Raw genomic sequence first — 19,113 nt, 5'->3', positions numbered from 1 at the left:
AGTCCGTCGCCAGACGCCGGAGCTTCAGTGAATCAATGCCCAGGGAAACAAGGCGCTCAGAATATGGTAGGTGTCTGATGGAGGGTATGCGTTTGGTTGCACGTCTCTGGACAGATTCCAGGAGGTCAATGTTCTGAGCAAGATAGGGATTCCAAACTGATGATGCGAATTCCAAGTGTGGTCGTACCATAGCTGTATACAGTTTTAAATAGATGGCTGGAGAGCGGCTAACAAAAGTCTTGCTGAGTGATGCCAAGACACCCTCGGCCTTCTTGACAATTTTAGAGATATGCTTTGTCCAACGCAAATCACTGCTGACAGTGATGCCTAGGTCACGCTCGCAAGAGGATTTCTTGATATCAGTGTTGTGAAGGGAGTATGTGGACGCAGGGTTTTTTCTCCCAAAATGCATGGTGGTACACTTGTCCACAGCCAGTTTCAGTTGCCAGTCTGTGATCCATTGCTGCATTGTGTCTAGGTCTGATTGCAGGAAAGAGTTGTAGACATCAGGATCAGTCCTCTTGATTTCAAGGTACAGCTTGATGTCGTCTGCATATTTCAATACTGTGGCATTCTTTAAATTGGCATCTATGTCATTAATGTATGCCACAAACAGGAGGGGACCAAGGACAGATCCCTGTGGTACACCCGATGACATCTCATATGGTGTAGAGTGCTGTCCTAGAACTGTGACTACTTCCTTTCGGCTGAGGATGAAGGATTTCAACCAGTTAAAGAGGTCATCCCCCACACCCATTGCAGAGAGTTTCACCATAAGCCTTTTGTGTGGCACAGAGTTGAAAGCCTTAGCAAAGTCAAGGTAGACAACATCCACCCATGAGCCACTGTCAGTGATCTGAGTAATGTCCTCAAGGAACTCGACAAGCTGGTCACTGCAGCTGGAGTTAGGGACAAATCCATATTGTGAGGGTCGGATGAGACTGTGAGAGCTCCAGAAGTTCCAGAGTGTTTCTCTGACACACGATTCCATCAGTTTTGCAATACAGCTAGTGAGACTGACTGGGCGATAGTTGACAGGTGATGTGCGGTCACCCTTTTTGAACAGAGGAATGACACTGGCAGTTTTCCACTGCTCCGGAGTAGCACCATTGTTGAGACAGTACTGGAAGAAAATAGAAAGCTGGTGTAAAAGGAAGTGCCTGCCACGTTTGAGAAGCAGGTATGTAACTCCATCGAGACCAGGGGAGGCATAGTTGCGCTTATTTTGAAGGTGACGTCGCAGCATTTCAGGTGTAAATTCCATAGTTGTTATGGAGTTTGCTGTTAGTGATGGTGAAGATGGTACATTTTGACTTTCGACAGTGAATATGTTTGCATAGCACTCGGCAATGAGTTCTGCGCATTCCTTGGGGTCGTCAGTGATCTGGTTCGTGTGAGGGTTGCGAAGAGGGCCCACTGGAGAGTGAGGTCTCTGCTTTGAATGCACATATTTCCAGAAAACCTTGCTGTCAGGATTGGCTGCTATGCACTGTTCAAATTCAAGCACTGCATTTTTTGTCACTTGCTTGAGATGGTTGGAGGATTTATTCCGCTTCTTCCTGTTGGTGTCTGATTTATGCAACTTGTATTCCTGTTCAGCAGTCCGACGTTCCTTCCTGGCAAGTCGGACCACTGAAGTTTCCCAAATTGCCCTTTTGGGGCGGTTCTTCTTTTTTTGTTTACGTGGCAGAGTTGTAGAATTCACGCCAGTTTGGATGCTGTAGTTCAGTGTGGTACAGGTTCCAATCTGCTCTCTTCCAATCGAAGGAAGCAGATTGGAGATGGTTCAGGTGTTTGTTGCCCGCAAGAGCCAGATTGGCGATGATCATAGCATGATCAGAGTCACCTAGAGGTTCCTCCGTAGTGCAATTGATAACCGCTTCAGGAGTTGTGGTGAAGAGAGTGGTGTTGTCGCCTCTTGTTGGAGAGGTGACTACTTGTGACCAGTTTGAGTCCAGCACAAGCTCAACAAAATCGTTTGCACTCTGTGGCCAACGGAAGGTTTCCCAATCGATCTCAGGATGATTGAAATTGCCTGCAATAAACACATAAGTGGCTGTTTTCCTGGCTGCAGCTCGGAGGATGTTGCAAAGCTGTGTGTCCTGATGGTAATTTGGGGGACGATAAACAACGCCAAGCAGGAGTGTTGACATGGTCATACGTACGTCACAGAAAAAAACTTCTTCTTGTGATTCGTTCAAATCGGCACAAGGAATTACCAAAAAATTTGAACGAACGTAGACCATCACACCACCACCACGGCAGTTAGTACGGTCCTTATGGAAGAGGTTGTACCCCGTGATGTTGAAAACCCCATCACAGAGTAAGGAATGCGCCCATGTTTCCGTGACAGTGATGAAGTCAGGGTCAACACTTCTGACGTAGGCGTTGAACAAATGTATTTTGTTGCATAAACTGCGAGCATTTAAGGACAACAATTTGTACCCTGCTCGCAGTTTATGATGGTGTGTGGAGGATGGCAGATTGTCCTGGCTTAGTTTCCCTGAGTTGCTGTAGTCTTTTTAGTTATTGTGGGTAGAGAGCACTCAGACCAGCTGGTATCTCTCTTCCACGTTTCATCAGTCTTGACAAATCTCCAGATTTGTCCATCTTCCCGAAGACTTAAGCTTTCCTGTAGAGCTGAGTTCCTATTCAGGGAAGCTGCTACACGTAGCTTCGGACGTAGATCGGACGGTAAGCCTGGGCGTGTTCGGAAGGTGGTCCGATTTTCACACCCAGCTTTAACTGAGGCCAGATGGTAAGAGGTTGCCTCAGTGTGGTCCGAAAAAGACAGCTTGATGAGCCTAGGTTTTGGGCCAGGTCGTCCAAGGCGGATAGCACCCGTTAGGGGAACGCAGCCTAGGTCTTTGGCTGAGTTGGCAGCAAATGCCTGAAGATCAGCCATGTCTTCAGGCACCCCAATGGCAATGACTTCATGGGTAGCAGAATCCGCGGTCTTAGATGCGACAAGAGGTACAGGTACAGGGAGGTTCTTTAGCAGAGCATTCCGATAAGACCCCTCATTGTGGAGTCCAACCTGAATGGTTGCTTTTATTCCTGCTACTTCCCCTCTTAAAGCACAGATCGATTGTTGCAGTTCTGCAAGAACCGCACTGGTCAATTGGTGTTGTTGTTGTTGCTGCTGCTGCTCTGGTTGTGGTTGATTTTGTTGTTGCTGCTGCTGTTGTTGTTGTTGCTGCTGCTCTGGTTGTGGTTGATTTTGTGTTGCTGCTGTTGATGTTGTCTGCTGCTGCTGCTGCTGCTCTAGTTGTGGTTGATTTTGTTGTTGCTGCTGTTGCTGTTCCGCCTCCTCCACGGGAGTGGCAGGGGGAGACACAATTGTCGGTTGTGGAGGCACGCAGGCCTGACACTGAAAAGTCCAAGATTTAAGCTGAACCATCTTCCAGAGTCTATCCATCATAGCATTATGATGGCTCATTTTTTGGCCTGGGATCTTCTGAAAGTCCGTGTCACATTGGAGGCAGACAGAGATGAGGCATGTCCCACATTCGACCCAGCGATTACGGAACGTATTTTCGGGTTCCGTACAGATGTGGCAGGTGTGATTTTCTGGGCAGTGTTCTATTTTGGAGCAGCGACCAGTCTTATCGCACGCCGCTATGGATTCCACCATGGCGATTCTGTTGCTTCTGGTCATCCGTAGAGACAGAAAATGTAAACAACAATACGATAAAAGTAAAATATAAAATATTTGTTTTTAATTCGTTCTTTTTTTGTGTATATTCCTTTTGTTCTTAAATATTGCGTGTGTATATATAAAAGGATTTGTGCGTATGTTTAGTGTAGACACGGAGAAAGTTTGTAAACAGAAATGAAATCAGTGATTTTTTAATTTTTTGCAGTGTACTCCGTCACATTAAATAGTGTGATTTCTTTTCACTCTGCACGTATACATGTCTGCTACAAGTATCTATGTATGTATGTATGTCACTGCTTTATAAATTTTGGACGTACTTACTGTCGTTCAACGTTTTCTTTTACCCTCAACTACACGTGGTGAATTCTTCCATTGTAGATCTGTGGTGGTCATCGTCGTAATATTTTCTCTTTAGTTTCCTCGCCAAATTGATTATACCCTAACAAACCATTTGTTTGTCTACATGTGAATGTGTCTTTGTTTTAGTAACATTGTATTTTCCTCCTTTTCCTTTTTCCTTCCCATATTATATGGAACTTCGGTGGACAGCTACTCTAAGACTCCAGCTGCCAGGTCGCCATATTCCTTGACCATATGTCTTCTCAAGTATGACATATCGCCAAATGTCTCGGTCACTAGTCATTGCTTCCATATGGCCCATCATTTGATGATTATGCTTAAGCACCTCATTCCATGTCTTCCTGGGCCTCCCTCTTCTACAGCTTCCTCCCACTGGTAGAGATTGGAACTTCTTCAGATGTCGTGTGCAGTTGTCTCTCTTGTACACCACATCTGATGGTTCTTATGCCCAGCTAAGATATATATATATATATGAATTATCAATATAACATATATCAGAATGAGAAGCACAATCTAAAGAATAGAGCAGACTTTATGATTGAAAATGTGTATGTTTGTGTGTGTGTATGTATGTATGTTTATATTTGTTAATTTTCAGGAACCAAACCATCAGACCTTCTTAGTCCTCAACAGGAATCGTCCTCTATGACACCCAGAACTAAAGTGACATCCAGAAAATATGATGGCATCCAAATAAAACTAATGATTTAGTCAATTTAGCCTATGTGCACCCCAGACTGGTAAAGCGTTAAGTGTATGGTTGGCTGGTTTTTGAAGTTACTGTTGCTTATATATATATATATATATATATATATATATATATACTGTTGTGTCTCGGGGAGGGTCATTTTCTTTTTGTGCCTTATAATTTTACACACTCACTGGTGAAATGTCCGCTTAATGTAGAAACTGAGAAGAACGTAATGGAGAGCCTCCAGCAAATAGCTAACTCCATCCACCAAAGTATCAAGGTAACTATAGATTAAACCCCACTAAGCACCCCAACAATGGACTCCCTGTACTTGATACTGAACTTGGGTTAGAGACTGTGAACAAAAGAGTGCAGCTCCTCCACTCTTATTACATGGAACCCATAACTTCAAACTATGTCGTTCACAAGAACTCACCTTTCTCACACAACATGGAAATTAAACCATACTGATAGCAGACTTAATTAGAATAATGAACAATGTGTCCCCACTATGCGAACCCTATGAAACGACAAAACACATACAGAACTTTATGCACCGCATGCAGTTCTCTGGATATGATCAAAAAGATAGAGTTCGAGTGTACAGGGGTGCTAGAAATAAATCTGATAACATTATACGTAATGATACCAGTGGTAGCTGCCCTAGATATAGAAACAAAGAATGGAATAGGATACAAAGCACTTGTGACAAAGCAAACGGGTGAACACATGGTAGAAAAGTGATAAATATAAGGAGTGATGTTTGTAGAGGCCAAATCCCATGGAGAACTAGCCTGTAGATTTAGGGAAGCTCTGAAGGAGACCAAACTCGACATTAAGATTGTTGAAAAGCCAGGGAACTCCGTCAGATCATAACTATGTAGGACGTACCCCTTTAAGAATACCATATGCACCAATGATAACTGCATGGTATGGAGGATTACGCTGGCATTAACTGTAGAACTCGAAATGTAGTTTACAGCATATGATGCTTAGAAGGTGCCTGTAAGGACATGAACATGACGTACGTAGGGGAGACATCTAGGAGCATAGCTGAAAGACTAAATGAACATTGAGACATTTGACAACATATGACAACAAAAGCGTCCTCCATACTCTACCAACATCCCAAGACCACCATAGAGGCAACTTGGGTCAACTTGACATCCGCATCTCATCCAAGCAATCAAAAGACCCAACACTCAGACAAATACGGGAGTACGTCCTTATAAATGAAACTTTCCTAATACTAAATAGGAAATATACATGGTAGATACCATACGCCCATACCCACAGTTTACACAGGTAGAGTAGAATAGTTAGTGGGCTGTTATGTAGATAGATGTATGTATGTTGTGTGTGTGTGTGGGTACATATGTGTATATGCACATGTATGTAAGCATATGGATATGAAAATAAACAGATCAACATACAGATGCATAGGTACATAGGTTATATGAACAAACAGGCACACATACACAAATGGATACTGAAACACAAGAACATATGTACACACACGCTTTACTCCACACAAGGACACATATGGAGATACTTGTCCACACATATAAAGATGCACATCCATACATAAAAACATGGTACAAAGTGGCAAAACACACACACACACACACACGCAAGGAGACAGAGGTGCATATATACACAAAAACACTCTCACATACACACATACATAAAAACATACACAACATGGACATGCAAGCACATGAATATGCAGATTACATACATACAGATGCACACACATACATACATATATACATATGCATACACACACACATGCATGCATAGACACACACACACTGACCCACACACTGCGCACAAACAAACAAAAAGGAACGCAGTGTAATAACGGACAGAGTCAAGACTATTGAAAAGGTTGAAGATGCAACGAAAATTAAGAAAATAAAAAGGAGAAATAAGTGGAAATTTTTGGCAGTGAGTGTGTTAAATTATAAGGCACGAAAAGAAAATGACTCTCCCCAGACACAACAGAATATGCTTCAACACACAAACTCACATAAAGAATCTTGCAAACCAAATCCAAACATGAAATACATATACGGACGTTAATTGATGACATTGTGTGTGTGTGTGTGTGTATAAAGTGTACATATGTTGATATTTGTTTATTTTTTTCAGACACCACATCATCAAACACATCTCTTCATGTTTCGCAAAAGGAAATCTCTTCTGTGGCATCCAGAACTAACGTGGCATCCGGAGAAAATGCTGGCATCAAAATACAATTATTGATTGATTCAATTTCTGATGCATCTGTGAGTAAATAGATTCACTTAACATATTTACATTTAATTGTTATTTCATTTTCAAATGAGGAATCATTACAGTTAATTAAAACATTTTCTCAATCAAACTCAAACATTTTATTTCCTTCACATCTGATATCTTGAGTATATCTTTTGCTAACTTTAACAACCTCAAACTTACTACAGCCATTCTGTAGAGCCTTTCTTAACAACAATATCAACTGCAACAATGTATCTCTCTTCTCTCCATGGAATGTTCCTTAGCTGTTTACCATTAATTACTTTTGTAGGTTGATGTCATCGTTAACAGCACCAATAAAAGCCTCAGCTTAACAGTGGTGCTGTCTCCAAATCTATTCTCAATGCTGCTGGTCCACAAATACAAAATGAATGCAACGAGGAATATTCTCGAGGTATTTCTACATCTGAAATTGCCGTCACTAAAGGATATAACCTCAACTGTAAGAATGTATTTCATCTGGCATTACCTTACTGGAATGAATATTCCTCTGATTCAGTAAGTATCAATCATATTATATTGATTTATTGAAACAGTTAATGTTTGAAGAGAACCTTATGCATGTTTTGTGAGAATCATAAAGCAAATGTCAGCATCCTGTTTAATATTTGTTCTTCCAAGTTATCATTGGAAGGAAGCAGAAGATATCGATGAACAGGACACTTTTATATATAAATAGAAGGAAAAAAGCCTCATGGCCTAACAACAGTTATGTGACTGATAAATAAGACTATATTAAAACATATTTCTCTGTTTTACTGTCTGTATTGGTGAGTTTTTCTCTGTCATGGCACGAGCACTAGAGAGGTTGTCATGTCCTCAACAACACTAAAGACTCCTCTTGGGTCTGCATTGTCTCTCTTCATTCACCAACCATTTTACACGGTGGATGGGGTCTGTTTTATTGTAGCAGCATCATGATTGAGGTTGCCTTGTCCCTTGCAGGACTAAAGAGTGATAGGAATGACAGTTGTGTTTAGAAGTGGTAGGAGTGAGAGGAGTTGTGAGAGGAGGATATATTTATTACAACTTAAAGGTTTCTTCCTGTAATAAAAAAATAATTTAATAAAATGTTCATTATCAATTACTAAACAATTATTTTTTATTAGATTCTGGCAAACTTGACTCGAATAATAACCATTTGTCTGGAAAATGCTGAGAGAATGGGAGCAAAAAGCCTGGCATTTCCTATATTAGGGGCTGAAATGAAATACCCCATTGGAAAACTACCCAGAACAATGTCTGAAGCAGTGAAAAACTATTCAGATCAAAATTCAAGCCGGATCAAAGATGTTTACTTTGTGGTTTTACCTGAAGAAGACAGAGAAATAGCAAAGGTTGGTTGATGTTTATATTTTTGGAATTTACCAAAAGCATATTCTGCAAGAAATGAAGAAAATAGAAACAAGAATCTGGAATCATTTTATAAATTTCCCCGCATGACATCCATATGCCTTCTGTTCTGGCAAGCTTACTTGGTCTCATCACCACTGTAGCACATTTTGAGAGTCCAAACTCCATCTTGATATCATTCACAAAAATCTGCACAGACTGGATTAAGCTGTCCAGTTCTGTCTCACTATTTGTTAACAATTTTGAGTCATTCCTGAATGCCTGCTGGTAAAGTTTTCGCTTACCTCTTCCCACATCAAACCCCAACTTTGTCTTCTGCTCTATTTCACTTAAGGGGTTTTATTCACAGTGAAAAAAAAATAAGTGGAGACACACTGTCCCCCTGGAAGAGTCCTCTGTTGATATCTACCTCTGCCAGTACTTTTCATACTCTTCCATATAAAGCTTTTCATGTGTTTTGCTACTCCGTATATTTCTTTAGTTCTTGCTGTCCAAGATTATGTTATCAATCATTATTATTATTGTTGTTGTTGTAGTTGATGTTGTGTGAGAGTAGAGTGCCCCCTGGCGAGAATGGACTGGGCCACTATATATAAAAAAGTAGTAGTGGTCTGAATAAGTGTGGAAGTTCGGGTTGGAGGGCAATTCATGCTAGTTCTACAGTTCATATGTTGATAGTCAAAGCTGGAGTTGAAAGTTTACAGTTCGAGTTAGCATGTTGGTTTGTTGGTTGTTAAAGGATTGTTGTTATGTTCTGCGTGGATACTGCCAGTTTTTCATTACACCGTTGCAGTGTATTTGTTTATCCATGAGGATAAACATATCTGGCAACAAGGATTGTTTGAAACTTCACAGGAAATAGCTTCAAGAGAAGCAACAGCGACAACCACAAGAGCTGCAAAAACAAATACTACAACATCAACAACAATAATTGAGTTTTACAGCCAGTGAAGTCCGCAAGTCCAGTAAGATTGTTTATGCCAGATGGCACGGCTAACACAATTTACGTATAATCCAGAGGAGAATATTATGTCTCCCGTGTATTATAGAAGATATGAGGAAATTTTTAACAATGAGTGCAAGTCACGGTCGGAGGAGGAGTAAGGCTTTCACTACACAAGGTAGCTCCTGCCAAACATGAGCAGTACTGTAACTTTATTCTGCCCAGAAAGTTGAGTGGGATTAATTTCCAAGAAACCGTGGAATTGTTTTCAAAATTTTGTTTGTAAAAGTTCATTGTTGAGCGCTTTAATGGAGTAGTCAGCCATACGTGTGAAAATTTCAAACTTCAGCATCTCACTCAGGATATTTTCAAATCACTTACCTTCATGTAAGGACTTATAGCACTTGAAGACATTCAGGCAAGGATTCTCTTGAAAATGGAGCAAGCAAACCAGGATTCATCTCTACAGAACATCACTGAAGAACGTCAGACTATAGTAAATGATGTGAAAATAATGGCGGATAAAGACTCTGCAAAACTTCAAATGTGCTGACCTGGAAAGCAGAATCCAAAAACGTATCAGGCCCAAACTGTGTTATGGTTATGGAGGCTACCTACACTACGAAAAGGATTGTCCTTTTAAAAACAAAAAGTGCTATAGTTGTCATAAGCTGGGACACAGGAGTTCTCATTGTAGAACAAGACAGCAAAGCTCAAATACAAAAAGTTCTAAGATGTTTTCAGCGGAGATCGATTGTGATTGAGAAACAAGAAAATTCGTGCATGTAAAGATAAATGATGTGAATACCAAGTTACAGTTAGACTCAGGTAGTGACATCTTCATTATAAATGCAGATACTTGGGAAAAATTGGTAAACTGAGATTACGCAAAACAGCGAAAATAGCATGTGGTGTAACGGGCGACAGATTACATTTGATGGACAAAACATGTATCGACGTCACATTCCGAGGAGAGACACGTGAAGCAAAATTATTCATCTGTTTGGTACAGATTGGCTAGAACTGTTCAATTTATGGCCCTCCCTAAATCTTTACTGCAATAAAATAAATGGTTGTCACGTTAAAAACAAGTCTACAGAAGAAGTGAAGGAAAAATTGGAAAAAAAATGTTCCTGCAAGTGTTATTTAAAAGAGTGTTAAGAGAAGCAGTAAATGAATCAAAATGTCATCAACTGCGGTTGACCGTGTGTGTTGTTCTTCCTGTTTTGTCATCCATTTTGTGGGGAAGGGCAGCTCAACTGAATTTATTTTTCTGTCAAAAGTTGTTTGCATTTTCCCCGTCACCATTGGAGAAAGCCCAACAGAACATGGTGAGGCCTATATGTGAAAGAGGGGGAGAGATCGAGGATCAAATACAAAATGCTTTAGGTTCTGTCTAATGACACACATAAATACATTCTTATATATTTATGATGATGATGATGATGATATTACAGTAACAGCTTTTGAAAAAATACAATAAAAGTAACGAGAACAGAATACATCCTATTCATCACCTTCATCTCCATCACCACCACCACCACCACCCGTGTGCGATAGAATTTGTGGAGTTAGATATTCTATGGCTTGACGCCTTTCCTGTCACCAACCCTCACCTCGTTCCAAGGGAGGTAACTATTTCTGCATTTTACAAAACATCACAAACTATTAGAAACAAAGGACACTGCTTGCATAACAGGGACACTCGTTTACAGCTAAGAAATAATGTAAAGGCAAGGAGACACACACACATATGTGTGACAGGCTTATCTCATTTACTGCCTACCAGACTCAATCACAGAGCTTTGATTGGCCTAAGGCTATAGTTAAAGACACTTGCTCAAGGTGCCATACATTGAGACCGAACCTAAATCAAGGTAATTAAAAGTAATAGCATCAGAAGCAGTATTAATACCAAAAGCAATCTTTATATCCAACTAAATGTGGATGTTGTGTTAGAACACCAAATACTGCCTTATTTACCTTGAGAGGACCTCTCATATGGATGCACAGTCCATAAAGGCACTCATATTTATATTGTTGGTAGATGTCAGTCATCTGCTACAGGCACCAGAACTGCCAGATCACGTATTTTCGCTCTGCTCAGGTTCATCAGTGACAGACACCCTGTAGCAACATAACAGCGAAATCTCCCTGTCAACGATATATAGACACTGATGTCACAAATAGCCTGAAGGCTTATTAAAGATAATTAATAGCAACAGAAGCAGTGTTAATACCAAAAGGCATTCTTTATGTCCATATGCTGTAATGAAGAAATAGGGGAAATTCCTGTCCACTGTAGAACTGTTTTTGAAGTTCTTTCTTTTCCTTTGTCATCTCTCTTATGAATGACCATGATCCTAATTGTTGGACCTCCTCCACCTCTTCCTTCTTGCTTATAATATCAAAAAATAATTACCTTGTACTCTGCTTTTGTTGCTCAAATATTCTTGGCTACACAAGATGCACCAAAGAACCTCAACTTCAACATTCTTGATAGACATTTCAACAGCAAACACAAGACTCAGCAGTTTTAATGAGAATGGTGAGTGGAGAGAAGAAACAATACAACTTCAGCTACATGAAGACACCTTGCCACATGTGTAACTTCACTAACACCACATCAGTGGTCAGTGTGGAAGGTTTTTCTGCCGCATCCACTATAATACCATGTCTCCCAGTAGACTGGAAGGTCGTGGATGGAATATCTTTGATCTGAGTGACAAAGTAATTTTCCTCATTTCTTTTTACTGATTAGAAAGAAATCATTAAATATTTAAATATTTTGTTTGTCTTTTGTTAAATTAAATCTCTTCTCTTTAAAAAAGCAAAAAATTAAACAAAAATGATTCTCATGGTTTTAAATTTTACAGAAATTTGAAGAATATCTCCAAAATAAAGCCGAAAATGAAGGAATGATGGATAAACAGGAAAAGGAAGATTTCATTCAAAAGGTAAACAATTTGTTTGTTGATATTGAATATTATGGTGTTTTGTCACACCGTCTCTATTAAACACTGTTTATTATAAATATGATTAATGTTATTATCATTCCCTGCCGGTGGCACGATAAAAGCACCACCCGACTGTGCCGTTGCCAGCACCGCCCCGACTGGCCTCCGTGCTGGTGGGCACATAAAAAGAACACCGATCTTGGCCGTTGCCAGCCTTGCCTGGCCCCTGTGCCGGTGGACGTAAAAAGCACCATCTGTCCGTGGCTGTTTGCCAGCCCCGTCTGGCACCTGTGCCGGTGGCACGTAAAAAGCAGCCACTACACACACGGAGTGGTTGGCGTTAGGAAGGGCATACAGCAATAGAAACACTGCCAGATCAGACTGGGCCTGGTGCAGCCTTCTGGCTTCCCAGACCCCAGTTGAACGGTCCAACCCATGCTAGCATGGAAAGCGGATGTTAAACAATGATGATGATTATTATTAATTATTAATGATTAATGATTATCATTATTATTATTATTATTATTATTATTATTATTATTATTATTATGATTGCTATTATTGATATAGATGTCGCACAGTATACAATATCGTGAGATTGTTGATTGAAGATATTGTGTCTACCGGGGGTTTGCAGTGTTTGTCAAGTCACAAGAAGGACCTCAGGCAGACAATATTTACACAATTCCAAGTAATGCTGACTTTTGCAATACATCTAGATTGCAGGGTATCTCTAAGGACTTCAGATGTTTTTTCAGATTGGATGTATTGAACCAATGCTACGATGACAATAGGGATAACCTTTATGTTCGACTCTTGTACCTGCCACATCTTAGCAATCTCAATTCTCAGGTTTCCATATTTATCAACCTTTTCTCTTTATTTCATGATGATGTGTTGATCTCCTGGCCCTGCCAAATCGATTATTTGGCACTTTTGTTTGTCCCTCCTAAAGGTTTCTATATCTGGCCTTCAGTTCTCTAACACTTTGTCTGTCTGGAAATCAAAGTCCCAGAGGATTTTTGCCTTCCCTTTTCGTTCTCACCTTTTCTTTTCTGGTGTATGTTGGTACCAAGCACCCATAACCTCATATCCATACTTATGGCATAGTAGCCAGTGGAGGTTTTGGGCTACTTTGTCGTGTCTACGCATGTACTCTTCCTGCGCATGACTTTCTCAAGCACTAACAGTGAGTCACACTTTCAACCCTCTTCCTAGACATTCTGCAGAGGTCCGTTGCTCTTGTGTGGTATATATTCTTTTCCACTGAGTCCTAGGCCCAAATGATTAGGCTTTCAATATTTTTTATTAGGTCACCCTCTATGATGCTTCTTTGTCTTTTATTTGTTGGTTCCACAGTGGAACTGACCATGTAATTCCATACGGAGTAGGGTTTCTTCTCTCTCGTCGGCTGTTCGTGATCAGAATTCATGTTTACCTCAAGTTCCTGTGTTATCAGGTGCAGCTGCAGCAGGTTTGCCATACACTGCCAACATCATCATCATCATCATCGTTTAACATCTGTTTTCTAAGCATGCATGGATTGGACAGTTGACAGGAGCCGGAAAGGTGGAAAATACTACCCTTCGCTACTGTGTCTGTTTTGGCAGGATTTTACAGCTGGATGCACTTCCTAACACCAACCACTCAGCAGAGTGGACTCAGTACATTTTACGTGGAACTAGCACAACAAAGTTAGTTTTGGCATTATTTTTGCAGCTAGATGCCCTTCCAAATGCAAGCATTTCACAATGTGCAGTGGATGCTTTTTACATGGCCCAGTGCTGGCAGGGTCACCAAGATAATGAATTATGAGAGGGGCAAGAGAGAGCTTGTGTCAGATGATAAAAATTAGAGTGTGACAGAGAGGCAGAACAGGGGTCTTGCCATAACAGAGAGGGCATTGAGGAGGTGATCCAGTAGTAGATGATGAAATGTTAGAGTGTGACAGAGAGACAGAAAGAGGGGTCTTGCCATAACAGAGAGGGCATTGGAGAGGTGATCCAGTAGTATATGATGAAATGTTAGAGTGTGACAGAGAGACAGAAAGAGGGGTCTTGCCATAACAGAGAGGGCATTGGAGGAGGTGATCCAGTAGTAGATGATGAAATGTTAGAGTGTGACAGAGAGGCAGAACAGGGGTCTTGCCATAACAGAGAGGGCATTGAGGAGGCGATCCAGTAGTAGATGATGAAATGTTAGAGTGTGACAGAGAGACAGAAAGAGGGGTCTTGCCATAACAGAGAGGGCATTGGAGGAGGTATCCAGTAGTAGATATGATGAAATTTAGAGTGTGACAGAGAGACAGAAGAGGGGTCTTGCCATAACAGAGAGGGCATTGGAGGAGGTGATCCAGTAGTAGATGATGAAATGTTAGAGTGTGACAGAGAGACAGAAAGAGGGGTCTTGCCATAAGAGAGGGCATTGGAGGAGGTGATCCAGTAGTAGATGATGAATGTTAGAGTGTGACAGAGAGACAGAAGAGGGGTCTTGCCATAACAGAGAGGGCATTGGAGGAGGTGATCCAGTAGTAGATGATGAAATGTTAGAGTGTGACAGAGAGACAGAAAGAGGGGTCTTGCCATAACAGAGAGGGCATTGGAGGAGGTGATCCAGTAGTAGATGATGAAATGTTAGAGTGTGACAGAGAGGCAGAAAGAGGGGTCTTGCCATAACAGAGAGGGCATTGGAGGAGGTGATCCAGTAGTAGATGATGAAATGTTAGAGTGTGACAGAGAGACAGAAAGAGGGGTCTTGCCATAACAGAGAGGGCATTGGAGGAGGTGATCCAGTAGTAGATGATGAAATGTTAGAGTGTGACAGAGAGACAGAAAGAGGGGTCTTGCCATAACAGAGAGGGCATTGGAGGAGGTGATCCAGTAGTAGATGATGAAATGTTAGAGTGTGACAGAGAGACAGAAAGAGGGGTCTTGCCATAACAGAGAGGGCATTGGAGGAGGTGATCCAGTAGTAGATGATGAAATGTTAGAGTGTGACAGAGAGACAGAAAGAGGGGTCTTGCCATAATAGAGAGGGCATTGGAGGTGGTGATCCAGTAGTAGATGATGAAATGTTAGAGTGTGATAGAGAGACAGAAAGAGGGGTCTTGCCATAACAGAGAGGGCATTGGAGGAGGTGATCCAGTAGTAGATGATGAAATGTTAGAGTGTGACAGAGAGACAGAAAGAGGGGTCTTGCCATAACAGAGAGGGCATTGGAGGAGGTGATCCAGTAGTAGATGATGAAATGTTAGAGTGTGACAGAGAGACAGAAAGAGGGTCTTGCCATAACAGAGAGGGCATTGGAGGAGGTGATCCAGTAGTAGATGATGAAATGTTAGAGTGTGACAGAGAGAGGCAGAAACAGGGGTCTTGCCATAACAGAGAGGGCATTGGAGGAGTGATCCAGTAGTAGATGATGAAATGTTAGAGTGTGACAGAGAGACAGAAAGAGGGGTCTTGCCATACAGAGAGGGCATTGGAGGAGGTGATCCAGTAGTAGATGATGAAATGTTAGAGTGTGACAGAGAGACAGAAAGAGGGGTCTTGCCATAGCAGAGAGGGCATTGGAGGAGGTGATCCAGTAGTAAATGATGAAATGTTAGAGTGTGACAGAGAGACAGAAAGAGGGGTCTTGCCATAACAGAGAGGGCATTGGAGGAGGTGATCCAGTAGTAGATGATGAAATGTTAGAGTGTGACAGAGAGAACAGAAAGAGGGTTCTTGCCATCAGAGAGGGCATTGGAGCAGGTGATCCAGTAGTAGATGATGAAATGTTAGAGTGTGACAGAGAGACAGAAAGAGGGGTCTTGCCATAACAGAGAGGGCATTGGAGGAGGTGATCCAGTAGTAGATGATGAAAGGTTAGAGTGTGACAGAGAGACAGAAAGAGGTCTTGCCATAACAGAGAGGGCATTGGAGGAGGTGATCCAGTAGTAGATGATGAAATGTTAGAGTGTGACAGAGAGACAGAAAGAGGGTCTTGCCATAACAGAGAGGGCATTGGAGGAGGTGATCCAGTAGTAGATGATGAAATGTTAGAGTGTGGACAGAGAGACAGAAGAGGGGTCTTGCCATAGCAGAGAGGGCATTGGAGGAGGTGATCCAGTAGTAGATGATGAAATGTTAGAGTGTGACAGAGAGACAAAAGAGGCCATAAATTGGTGTGCTGGTGTGAAGGAGGTATTTGGTTACCTAGGCAGAGGAAAAACAAGAGGAGAGAGAGAGAGAAAAATTGAGGAAGAATGAGACATGCAAATCTAGTCGTAACAATTTCAACTTTGCAAGAGTAACCACAAAATTAAGTGAAGACATTTTTTATCGATGGAAATGAATTCAAGAGTGCAAAATGTAGCAAAAAATGGTATTAACATTCATAGAACTGGCCCGCAAAAAATTAATTTGTGGACAGTTCTATATAAAACAACTGAAGTCAAAAGTAGGAAGTGAGCAGGCAACACAGCAGCAAATAGAGAAATACCTAGAAGCAGTTTAGAAAAGCAAAGCCTACGTAGCCAGGTTAACCCTTTCGTTACCAACCCGGCTGAAACCGGCTCTGGCTCTGTAGTACAAATGCCTTGTTTTCATAAGTTATGAAATTAAATCTTCCACCAAACCTTAGTCACAATTTATGTTCCTAACACTAGCTTAATGATAACTGAGTTATTTCACGAAATTCTTTGTTATATTTAATGTAATTGAAAGAAACACAGAACCCCTCAAAATAAATTCAGTAACGAAAGGGTTAAAGAAAGAAATATGGGACTGTCAAAGTGCGGTCTGTCTCAGAGGAGGAGACCAAAAATAACTGGACGGCCATCCTAGCAAGGGACAAACACATTGTCATCCCCATCTACTTTGGTCGAAGAATATTCAGAGTTAGAATACTCAACATAATGCCAACCATTTTACAGTGTGGACTGGAAGCTGCTTTTCTCATGGCACCAGCACTGGTGAGGTTACCAGTATCTTGCAAGCCCCCTGATGGAATGGGGAGTGGGGAGGTGGCTTGAGGCCAGGGCTAGAAAGTCTAAAGTTTGCCAGAGGCTTAAGCACATAGATCTAGAGGAGACTCGTGGCGTCCTTATATTTATGCAAAGGTGCATGACAGTATCTGGAAGAAGAAAGATGGTGGTAATAGAGTGCCAGAGCATAGTCCCCAGTTACAAGAGGGGAGTATAAGGGAGACTGTGGATGAGTAAGAGGAATGGGAGGGTAATGGCATCAGAGTGTGAGATGAGAATGGCAGAGGTTAGAGATGGGGCTTGAGGTGGTTGTAGAGAGTGAGGAACAATGGTTGAGTGGAGTCGAGAGACTGGAGGATGAGGAAGACTGAGGGAAAGAGGAGGTGACAAGAACCTCAGAGGATGGGTGTAAGGCCCAGCATGGGCAGGAATATATATCACAGTTTTTGGACATGACTTTTGCTGTGACAAATGTGTCTTTATATATCATTTTGTTCAACTTGTGCCAGCATGGACATGAAATGTAGATGGGGATAATGCTGATGATGGGCCTATACGTATGTACATCATGATCATCATTTAGCATCCATTGTCCATGCTGGCATGGGTTGGACGGTTGACTGGGGCTGGCAAGGTGAGGGGCTACACCAGACTCCAGTCTGACATGGTATGGTTTCTACAGCTGGATACCTTCCTAACCACCAATGTAATGGCTGCTTTTATTTACCACCAGCATGGATGCTAGATACATGATGCCAGCATCAACCACATGGCCTCTATGAGGCACAACCCCCAAATGATACTTTTTACGTGAGACTGGCATGGCTGGCATGTAGGTGACACCTACAAAGACCACAGCTATGATTCCATTTGGCTTGATATAATAATAATAATAATAATAATAATAATAATAATAATTGTGTACAGTGCTCAGGTGCACTACAACTCATCTAAAGTGTATATATAATCAGGTGTAGTTTCGACGGATTTCGGGAAGCATGAGGGCCTTAAAGGATGCAGTGTCATGGCAGTCAACAACTGATGCAGGCAGTTTATTCCACGCTTCAGCAACCCTGAGCGTGAAAAAATGTTTCCGAAAGTCATGGGAGCTGTGCTGTTTTCTGACTTTGTAGGCATGTCCACGTGTGTTACACATGGAGATCAAAAAGGTGTTCAGTGTTGTTGTTGGTGAGGTGGTTGATAACCTTGTGGTTGCTTACCAAGTCCGTCGCCAGACGCCGGAGCTTCAGTGAATCAATGCCCAGGGAAACAAGGCGCTCAGAATATGGTAGGTGTCTGATGGAGGGTATGCGTTTGGTTGCACGTCTCTGGACAGATTCCAGGAGGTCAATGTTCTGAGCAAGATAGGGATTCCAAACTGATGATGCGAATTCCAAGTGTGGTCGTACCATAGCTGTATACAGTTTTAAATAGATGGCTGGAGAGCGGCTAACAAAAGTCTTGCTGAGTGATGCCAAGACACCCTCGGCCTTCTTGACAATTTTAGAGATATGCTTTGTCCAACGCAAATCACTGCTGACAGTGATACCTAGGTCACGCTCGCAAGAGGATTTCTTGATATCAGTGTTGTGAAGGGAGTATGTGGACGCAGGGTTTTTTCTCCCAAAATGCATGGTGGTACACTTGTCCACAGCCAGTTTCAGTTGCCAGTCTGTGATCCATTGCTGCATTGTATCTAGGTCTGATTGCAGGAAAGAGTTGTAGACATCAGGATCAGTCCTCTTGATTTCAAGGTACAGCTTGATGTCGTCTGCATATTTCAATACTGTGGCATTCTTTAAATTGGCATCTATGTCATTAATGTATGCCACAAACAGGAGGGGACCAAGGACAGATCCCTGTGGTACACCCGATGACATCTCATATGGT

General features: G+C 41.7%; 1 protein-coding gene across 7 annotated transcripts in view; it reads left to right on the top strand.

Moving 5' to 3' along the window:
• The window catches only part of LOC115209556 (protein mono-ADP-ribosyltransferase PARP15), a 199,333-nt gene that overhangs the window by 40,203 nt on the left and 140,017 nt on the right, over positions 1-19,113 (top strand). For 4 of the 7 annotated variants that reach the window (XM_029778009.2, XM_029778016.2, XM_036508658.1 and 1 more), the window contains exon 8: positions 6,861-6,997. The exons of 2 other annotated variants lie outside the window; for them this stretch is intronic. In XM_029778009.2, coding sequence (XP_029633869.1) covers positions 6,861-6,997 — 137 coding nt within the window. Of the gene's footprint in view, positions 1-6,860; positions 6,998-8,116; positions 8,345-19,113 lie in introns of all 7 variants that reach the window. One more of the 7 variants, XM_036508643.1, reaches the window with a different exon arrangement.

Source organism: Octopus sinensis, linkage group LG1 (assembly GCF_006345805.1).
Source record: "Octopus sinensis linkage group LG1, ASM634580v1, whole genome shotgun sequence".
Lineage (NCBI taxonomy): Eukaryota > Metazoa > Mollusca > Cephalopoda > Octopoda > Octopodidae > Octopus > Octopus sinensis.
This window is presented reverse-complemented; position numbering and strand designations above follow the sequence as displayed.